Consider the following 10,822-nt stretch of genomic DNA (forward strand, 5'->3'; position numbering starts at 1 on the left):
TATAGACGTATATATATAGATATAGATAAATAGATAAATAATAGATAGATATATAGATAGATAGATAGATAGATAGATAGATAGATAGATTGATAGATAGATAGATAGATAGATAGATAGATAGATAGATAGATAGATAGATAGATAGATAGATAGATAGATAGATAGATAGATAGATAGATAGATAGATAGATAGATAGATAGATAGATAGATAGATAGCAATATTGATTGATTAATTAATTAATTTATTTATTTATTCATTCATTTATTCATTCATTCATTTATTCATTCAATAGAAATTTACCTTCTCTCCGCCTATTTTGTTTTCCACTTTTTTCCGGCCCGTGTGTTATATTTATGAAGTTGCGACAAAACAGTTTACTGCTGTCAAATATTATCCAGAGTCCATAATAGAAATTTATTTATATATATATTTATTATATATTTTTAGTTCTATTGTTATTTCTATTATGGACTCTTGATATTATGAAATGATAATAAACTATTGAGGTTGCTAGTGCAATAAACGTGGCTGGTGTTTTCTAGCGTTCGTATCCGTTTGTATCCGGTGTAGCTACAGTGTAGCGGTGCACTATAGGTTTGCTAAGATTTGGGCATGAGCATACCATCGCATTAGTATATGACAACCGCACGCATAATACATTAAATGAAACCAGCGCGATTATATTTATTATTATATTATTAATTATAAATTATTATTTTATTATGTGAATTATACGCGCGTGAAACCCGTTAAACCTGAAGTGCGACCCACGGAAATAACAGCGCAGTCTGATAGTTTTATTATGGTACTGCTGACATTTACTGCTAATATGTATTATACGTAACCGTAGATGTTATGTGTCTACCATAATAATCTTCGTATAATAACATTATACGTTATACATTAATATATTAATTTTATCATCGTATACAAAATACGATTTCATAAGCGAATCGCCGGGAATTCAATGCTGTCATCATACCGATCATTTTATGTGCATTATTAAATGTCTTCCTATGTGCACTCGTCCATAAATTTCTATATACATTCTTTGACGTAAAATATGTCGCAATTAAAATCTACTACACGATCGAATCCAGAGGGGGATATATCCAAATGTTCGGGATCTCCGATACTTTTGAGATTGTAGGTAAGGCACAACGCTACAATATAGTGTTTATCGGATTGCAACCGTTTTCTCATAATAATCTCTATACTACTCCATTTTCGCTCCACGTTCGCCGGAGCTCTTCCTTTCAGAATGCCTAGATCGGCCACCGGACCACCGAACTATAACAAAGCGTATTGTTATAGTTCAGTGTGGTCCACACGGCTATTTACTCGTCTATATTGTTATAGCTAGTACAGTGCACTGGACGAGAGTCTCCGGTGACGACAGGCTAGTGTCGCCATCTCGCGGGACAAAGTATTAGCATACCTTGATAGCCACATCAAAATCACTTTTAGCTCGCCTTGACATCGTCGCCTTGTCACATGGGGTGTCGTCCGTCGTACGTCCGTCCGTCCGTCCGTCCGTGCGTCCGTGCGTCCGTCCGTCCGTCCGTCCGTCCGTCCGTCCGTCCGTCCGTCCGTCAACATTTGGCTACGGTCAACGATAACTCAAGAACCGTTTGACCCACATGTTTCAAATTGCATATAGTTGTTACACATATGGGAGAGGTTTGAACGTCCTATTTTGGAGCACGCCAGTCGACCTACTTTCGCTGAAGGGGTCGTTGTCGTATCAGGTACTACATATATGTACCCGAGGTACATATATGTAGGCCTATACACAAAGTGTACCAGACTTGTACTACAGAAGTGTACCCTAACCCTAACCCTAACCCTAACCCTAACCCTAATCCTAACCCTAAGCATACCTCATATAAAAATATAAACATAATACTAAACAACCTAAAACTACCTCGGTACATATATGTAGTACCTGATACGACAACGACCCTTCGTGCCCTACTTTCGAGCCACGTCCACTTTTTGGCAAAAATGGAAATGGCCATAAGTCAGTTCAGGTTCACCGAATTTTGCTCATTTACTCTATTTACTGTATTTTACTGTATAGCCACACACAACATTATGTCGATGCATGGCTATGAAGGGTTAGGCAGCTATTGCTTATTTATAAACCCTGGCTCGACCAATGGCGGCTAAGCTTGATCTTGAAGTCGAGAACGTCTTTTGACGTTACTAGGTTTTGAGGGAGGCTGTTCCATGTGTCATTCACATGTCATTTCTGATATATGAATGAATAAGGACTGGCACCAAAACATATAACACGGGTTTTTATATTTTTTATATATTATGCAAATTAGGTAGATTAATTTGAGCAATTTCACTATGCATTTCAGTGTCTGTCTACGGTCAACGATAACTCAAGAACCGTTTGACCCACATGTTTCAAATTGCATACAGTTGTTACTCCTATGGGAGAGATTTGAACGTACTATTTTGGAGCACGCCAGTCGACCTACTTTCGAGCCACGCCCACTTTTTGGCAAAAATGAAAAAGGCCATCTAGACGTGATGCGGCCATGATGTCGAGGCGCGCCGAGGATTGACACTTTGTGTCTTCCAATCACAGCTTACGCCGCACCTCTCTATAATATAATATGAGGTGGGGACCCATCACAGTACCAAATCGCCGATCTCAGGAACTATGGCATTCTGCTAGGCTAGAACGGTTTCCTACAATAGAGTTTGGCACAAAAACAAAAATAGCACGTCGTTTAGCGCACTGCGCTACGTCCTTTTGTTGAATTTGGGCATCTACGTAATCATAATAAGCCCCGCCTTCTTCGTTGATGGGCCTGAATGGGGCGACGTGACCCGTTACTGCGTGTAGCTGTTTGGCGAGACTGTTTGCTTTTCGTAAATAATGAAAGGCCCGGCCGATGCATTTCGCACCAAAGTGGAAAAATTATACATTTTTACCCGCTTTCGAAAGTGAACGAGTGCGTCATTCATTGAACATTTAAGTTTTTCTTAAAATTAAATAATTCCGAAAATCCCTAACTGCGCTACTCGATTGGTTTAGCCAATGAACGTAGCTGTGTTTGTGACATCTTGCCCGCGCGCGTCTATTTTTTCCGTACCGCAAATGCGTAAACGTCCTATACGGGTTCCTCTGATTGGCTGCTTTGATTTGCCTTGACACAACAAACCTTCAAAACAAGAGAACAAACGCCCATTTGTAAATATTTGTTTTAGTTCATGATCAGTAGATAAGTAAGTTTTTTGATGTATTTTCTATGAAAAACACACATTTACTCATTAATATAAAGTATAATATCACTATAATTACAATTCTTTGTGTAACTGTGTTTTTTTAATCTTAATCTCAAGTTATGAGAGGGTTTGGGCTCTCGTAACATTTACTACATACGTACGTATACGTACTCGGCCTAAAGCTGAAGGGGTCGTTGTCGTATCAGGTACTACAGATATGTACCCGAGGTACGTATATACATGTATGGGATACACAAGTGTACCAGACCTGTATCTTCTCAGCATATAATAATGTCAAATGTGTTTACATAAACGTACCAGCCCCAGAGATGGAGATCGAATGAAGACGGTCATGGAGGAGGAATAGGGGGCAGGAGAGAGAGGGTGAAGGAGGAGGAGGAAGAGGAGGAGGAGAAGGGTGCGTGATGTGGAGTACGTGGGAGGAGGAGAGGAGGGGAGGAGGGAGGGGAGGAGGAAGAGGGGGTGAAGGTGATGAGTAGGGGGCAGGAGGAGGAGGAGGATAGAGGAGTAAGAGGAGGAGGAAGGGGAGCGGAGAGAATGGAAAGTGAGAAAGACGAATCTTGAAGCAATCATGGAGGAGGAGAAGTAAGTTAGGGAGGAGCAGGAGCGGGAGGGCAGGAGGAGTGAGGAGGAGGGGATAAGGGTGATGGAGTAGGGTGGGAAGGAGGAGGAGAGGAGGAGGTGGGAGGAAGAGGAGGGGGAGGCAGGAGGAGGAGAGAGGAGGAAGGTAGGGAGGTAGGGGGGGAGAGGTGATGGCAGTAGGGGAGGAGGAGGAGGAGCAGGAGGGAGGGGAGGAGGAGGAGGTAGGAGGAGGAGGGGAGGCAGGAGGATGGGGTGAAGTGATGTTGAGGAGGGTAGAAGGCAGGAGGAAGGAGGATGGGGAAGTGTGTTGGCAGTTAGGCTGGAAGGATGCGAGGAGGAGGCTATGGAGACGGTGTTGCGAGGTGGGTGGATGGAGGCAGGAGGAGGATGGAGGGATGGGGAGGAGGATGGAGGAGGTCCGGAGACGCGTGTTGGAGTAGGTGTGAGGAGGAAGAGGAGAGCGAGGCAGGGGGAGGCATGGAGGAGGAGGCAGGGAATGGCAGTGAGGAGCGAGTGAGGAGCGAGGATGAGGGGGCGGAGATAGGTTGTTGGCAGTAGCGTGGAGGATGGAGGAGGAGCGAGGAGTGAGGCAGGTAGGATGGAGGGGGATGGAGGAGAAGGGGGACAGTGATCAGTGAGCAAGAGGTGAGTAAGGTGATCCAACCTCCTAACTCCTCCTCCACTTCACTTCTCCCCTCCTCCTCTTCTCCTCCTCCTGCTCCTTCTCCATCACCTTCTCCCCTCTTCCTCCCCTCCTTCTCCTCCCCTTACTCTCATCACCTTCTCTCCTCCTCCTCCTCCTCCTCTCGCTCCTACTGTCTCTCCTCCTCATCCTGCCCCCTACTCTCCTCCCACACTTAAACCTCCTCCTCTCTCCCGTCCTCCTTCCTCGCTCCTCTCCCTCCTCCTCCTCCTCCTCCTCTCCTCCTCTTTCCCCTACATCATCACATTCTCCCTCTCTCCTCCTCCTCCTCTTCCTCCCCCTCCTCCTCCTGCCTACTCCTCCTCCATGATCTTCATTCGATCTGCCATCACTTTCTCCAGCTTCCTCCTCCTCCTCCTCCCTCTCTCCTGCTCTCCTCCTCCTCCTCCTCCTCCTGCCCCATACTTCCATCCGTTCCTTTCTCCCCTCTTCTCCTCCTCCTCCTCCTCCTCCTCCTCCTCCTGCCCCCTATTCCTCCTCCATGACCGTCTTCATTCGATCTCCATCTCAGGGGCAGGTACGTTTATGTAAACACATTGTACATTATTATATGCTGAGAAGATACAGGTCTGGTACAGTTGTGTATCCCATACATGTATATACGTACCTCGGGTACATATCTGTAGTACCTGATACGACAACGACCCCTTCAGCTTTAGGCCGAGTACGTATACGTACGTATGTAGTAAGTGTTACGAGAGCCCAAACCCTCTCATAATTTGAGATTAAGATGAAAATAACACAGTTACACAAAGAATTGTAATTATAGTGATATTATATTTTATATTAATGAGTAAATGTGTGTTTTTCATAGAAAATACATCAGAAAACTTACTTATCTACTGATCATGAACTAAAACAAATATTTACAAATAGGCGTTTGTTCTCTTGTTTTGAAGGTTTGAAACGTCAAAGCAAATCAAAGCAGCCAATCAGAGGAACCCGTGTATGACGTTTACGCATTTGCGGTACGGAAAAAATAAACGCTGCCCGCGTGCTTTATGCTTGGCTTAGCGGGCCTCGAAATGGATATCGGAGGCAGGCACCTCGCAATTAACCCGCGTGTTTGTTTACATATATTATAGCTTTGTGACGTACGGTGTTCGCGAGTTCTGCGATGATAACCTCGTAATTTCTAACATTTCTTAAGGTGCATGAAACATTTTACCAATTTAGTGGTGTCAGTTAGTCACGGATATGTCACAGTAAGTATTAACCGTATATGTTTCACATACGTTCACCTATTTTGCACACAGGCGGTCGATCATTGTGAAAAATTGTGTGAAGATTTATTTTTATTGAGACGTTCCAAGCTTTGTTTGTGGTACAAGGATAGAGAGCATGGCGAGATTGACAACTACAGGGCCGTAGTGGCCGCGACGGCAACACGGCACTGCCGTGGCACTATTTTGAAGAAAAAAAAATTCTGGAATGTGTATTTAATATGACAATGTGCCTATTAAAATTCAAACTTCAAAACATACAGATGTACATAGTGAAAGTATAAATGCAGATTGAAAATAGGCTTATTTTTCATAATTATGTACTGATAGTGTATACAATTTTGTAAATAATGTTTTATTATATAGTCATCATACTCATAACATATATTTTAGATACTTTAGTCAAAACATCAGCTTTAGCTACCTTCCTCTTTGAAATTTACAAATTGACCTTTTAAAATGATCAGAATTGGTTGCTTTCAACATAGCCTAAAAATGCAGGAAATGCTATTTTCAGGCTCTACATTTCAAAAAAATTTCTGGGGGAATACCAGACTCCCCGCATTGCATGGCTACATATTTATGCAGTGCCACTTTTTGGGAGGCCACTACGGCCCTGCAACTATATGTATAGCGTAACACATCGGCTTTGCTCTCACAACCATGCTCTCTATCCTTTAGCCCTTTCATCAGTCTTGTACGTCAATGCACGTGCGCCAAGAGCCATAAACTCAACACAATTTCATCTCTGTTCTTGTTTACGCCTGAATGCGTGATTGATCAGGGAGGGGGTGCATGTAAGAGGGAGACATTTTCTTTGGGGTTCCGAAAAACACAATTCCACTTGACAATTTTATGGGCCATTTCAATTAGAAGCTCTGCATAATGGACCCCCAACAAGCCCTTTGACTGACTAGTCAAGAAATTCAAAGGTCTGTATATTGCTCTTATTTAGCCGCCGATAGTTCTTATTTAGAACGAAGTCTTCATTGTTATCTTCTAAAACTACAGACAATCCGCTGACCGCTGTGCCGTGCGCCGGGCCTCGAATTTGGCGCACGTCTCCACTGTGGACAGCACTTCATACTTGAACATCCCCGCGGTCGCGTGCGCATATCCCGCGGAACTGCGCGTCTCATCCGCGCGCAGCGCTCGGGATCAACAGCAAAGCTGTGTCACGCAATCTTGTATCATGTCTCTCTGGATTCATTCGATTTTGTTAAATTTTGGTATATGAATGTGCAAGGCTAGCCCAAAAACAGTTGTTACTCCTATATATGGGAGAGATGACAACGTCCTATTACGTTTATTTCGTCTAGCTGGTTATAACAACTCTACAATCATACCTATATACGTGTAATATTGTGTTTTAGATTCTTCGTTACAGTAATTTGACTGGTATATTTTATTGTTTTTATTTGCGCAATATTTGAAAATTAATATGGCGATCATTTAGGCGTAGCGCCATCTCCCGTCAAGATTTCAGACTTTCATATCTGAAACATTTGTTTTCGCATCAAAACTTATGCATATATCATTATCAAGAGTATATAATGGGAGATGTGCTATTTAGTGCATGACGTGATAAATCGTTGAAATCTCATTGGATAACGCAGCAGGCACTATGAAGCGATAGTGCCCGCCTGAGCGGGCACTATTGCTTGCGCGACGCATTGTTATTATAACGCATTATGTTTACGTCACGAATCTCCTGCGTCTGGGCGCCACGCAAGATTTTTGAACGGCGGTTGTGTTTGTGTCGAACGTTTTGTTACATCGAATGCACCGGCAAATTAGGGAGTATAATGAAGGTATATAAGCATGAAAAGTAGATTGCATAGTCATGTGATGCACTAAAAACATTAATGCCTGTTGTTGGGGGCACTATGAGAGCATAGTGTTGCTTTGGGAAGGAATAGTGCCCTCGCTACCGCTCGGGTACTATTCATTCCCTCAGCAACACTATGAGAGCATAGTGCCCCCAACAGCAGGCATTAATATATAAATAATGGGAGTTCTCCCATATATACTCTTGCTTTATATATCCCCCTCCCTCTTCTATCACACCCAAGGTGAGCTACAGTGTCATTGACACTTTCATTCATTCATATACTCGGGTGTATACTTACATGACGAATTTGCGGATTGCCGGCGGCAGCAGGGGCGCACATTTTATTTCGTTTAGTCATGCAAGGTGAGCAGGTTTATAACTTGCCAAACGAGTTTGCTGGATTTACTTTTAACCAACTAAGACGATATCCTGCGGTCTGTTGTGATGTGCGGGTTGTTGTCTGTACGGTTGTCGCAACTCCACATAAACTACATTTCCCGATGATTCCTGCGTGAACGCAACTTCTACGTTGACTTACTAAATTTCTATGTGGACACTAAATTTAAAGTAATTACTTTGTGTGAGGTTCCACTGCGATTCCTGTGGGAACAGTACATCGTCGGTGATTTTCATATGACTCACATATAAACAAGACATTCTACGATGATCTACAGTGATATTAATTCTATTGTTACAATTTGTGGCGAGTGCCAGTCGGCGAACGTAGATCGTCTATGTCAGAAATACACCTCAGGTTAGTTAAACCTGCGAAGATTGGTCGAGATGCGCGCTTACTGCCTGGCAACCATTTTTATTAACCTGCTGCTCGTGTCGTGGTTGCCGCAGCCACGAGCAGATGAGACGAGCAGACGACACGCATTGCGCTATCTCACTCCAGCCGCGTCCGCCGACCGCGACGCATTCGTTGGCGATACGTCAGCGTCTCGACGCAGCGGCGACGCGGACGTGCGTCATGTCAACGTGCTGTTCACGTTCACGAACGTGCAGCAAAACGCGATGCTCGGACCAGGGTTGATGCGCACGCTGACGTCAATGCTGCGTAATGCCTCCGTCAACATCAGCTGCCATTTTCTCGGCGATGCGTACAGCGTGATCGTCGCACGCGACGTCTTTCATGACGCAGTGAAAGCGACGAATAGCACGGGACATGAGGTAGTTTACGTCATAGCATACATGAACAGATATCGGGAATGTAACGTACACTGTATGTGGAATTTCTCACAATATATTCGCCAACCCAAACTAAGACATTTAAAAAAAAAAATTGAAATCAAAATCGTATGTGTAATGTTGCAATTCTAACATTTACCGCTAAAATTAGTGTTACACGCATCCATTGTGTTTTTTCTTGAAAATTACAATAATAACATTAAACGGAGATGTCAGTTTCCTCGGTTAAGTTGTACTCAATAGAATGGCTCGTGCATGTGTGTATGATGAATGGCCCGATTTCTGGTCAGGTTAGAGAGCATAATATAGGATTTTCAAGGACTAGTAATAAAGCTCTCACCTACACTGCATGCTGCAAGTGTAATCTAAATATATACGTACAAGTCGCACATCGCGCACTTGGTCCGGAATGCAGGGCTGCTATATGGGGTCGTGCCCTATACGGAATAACATACACATAGAACCTTGGTATATTTTAAAGACAAAATCTTCTTATTCTTATTACAATATGAACGTCTATATTTTGGTCTGACAACGATCGGGGTCACAAGACGAGCAACAGTAATTGTGTACGCAGCTCAATAGTGAGGTGAGAATATCGACACGAGCTTTATTATACAGGTATCCGACATGTGTCGCGTCCCCGATGTTCGCCACCGCGTACAATAATTTCGCCGCTTTTCCAGGTGCGTCTGTATCGCACGGAGACATTGCTTGAGCCGTACGCCGATTACCTCGGCAAGGTCAGAAGCATGTTCTCCGCGTCGCGCGGCAAGTTCAACCGGGACTTCTTCTTTATCACGCTCGTCGTGCATCGACTGCTTCCTCACTTGCGCAGAGTCATCAAGCTGGACAGCGACCTGTACGTCGCCGCCGACGTCGCAAGACTGCAGGCGTTGTTCGCCGACTTCGAGCCAGAAGCGGTGATGGGACTCAGCGTCGAGCAGCAGCCGGTGTATTACTGCGCGTTCCGGAACTACAGGGCGCACGCGCAGGACGAGCGAGCTGGTGTTCCGGCAAGCATCGGCGGTCACCAGGGTTACAACACCGGCGTTATTCTGCTCGATTTAGAGCGCATGCGCACGTCGGCGACGTACGCGAACGCGACACAGCTGGCGACGCTCGCCGCGACGCAACGACGCTTTCTGTTCTTCGATAATCACCTTGGCGACCAAGACATCTACTCGATGATCGGCATGGAGACGCAGCAGCTGTTTTACCCGCTGCCGTGCCAGTGGAATCGGCAGCTGTGCACGCGCTACCGGACAGCGAAAAAGTTTAACAGGAACTTGTTCATGGAGTACTACGCATGCGCCGAACCCGTGATGATCTATCACGGCAACTGTGGCGCTAGGCTGCCCAGGAAAGCCTATACGTACCACATGCCTCATCCCCTAACATCATAAAAAGTATTTTTACCTTAATTATTTTTTACATGGCGCCGTAACCACGAAGAACAGTGATTAGATTGATCAACTTGATAGGTCAAAACAGCGGATTTATTACACATGATAACTTTCAGTCGGTGATAGCGTCAGCCTAACCTGTATGATACAGGCGGTTCCGGTTCCGCTTCACTACACTAACCGTCAGTGTAGTGAAGCGGAACCGGAACCGCCTGTATCATACAGGTTAGCGTCAGCCGTGCGTATTTTGCTATCTACATGTGTGCACTGACAGTGTGGCAGATGGGGTCGTTGTCGTATCAGGTACTACAGATATGTACCCAAGGTAGTTTTAGGTTGTTTAGTATTATGTTTATATTTTTAGCTCATCTGACATAGTCAGATGCAGCTTGTAGAATCGCTTGATCGTCCGTGCGTCCGTCCGTGCGTCCGTCCGTGCGTCCGTGCGTCCGTCAACAGTTGGGCACAAATCTTAACCGCTCGACGTACGGTCACGATATTCGGCACATTGGGGGGGATCGTCAAAACGAGTTGGGATGTCGAAGCTGGGGGTCAAAGGTCAAAGGTCAAGAGGTGTAAAAGAAGGGGGAACATTCACTTCTTAACTTAAGGTATAA

General features: G+C 44.5%; 1 protein-coding gene across 1 annotated transcript; it reads left to right on the forward strand.

Moving 5' to 3' along the window:
• The first annotated feature begins 8,076 nt into the window (after nucleotides 1-8,076).
• On the forward strand, nucleotides 8,077-10,535 carry LOC106811283 (xyloside xylosyltransferase 1-like). Its single transcript, XM_014814851.1, has 2 exons — nucleotides 8,077-8,781; nucleotides 9,486-10,535. The coding sequence occupies exons 1-2, from the start codon at nucleotides 8,392-8,394 to the stop codon at nucleotides 10,203-10,205; spliced, it is 1,110 nt and encodes a 369-aa protein (XP_014670337.1). The 5' UTR covers nucleotides 8,077-8,391; the 3' UTR covers nucleotides 10,206-10,535.
• Nucleotides 10,536-10,822: the final 287 nt, after the last annotated feature.

This window comes from Priapulus caudatus, unplaced genomic scaffold (genome assembly GCF_000485595.1).
Source record: "Priapulus caudatus unplaced genomic scaffold, Priapulus_caudatus-5.0.1 Scaffold524, whole genome shotgun sequence".
Classification (NCBI taxonomy): Eukaryota; Metazoa; Priapulida; class Priapulimorpha; order Priapulimorphida; family Priapulidae; genus Priapulus; species Priapulus caudatus.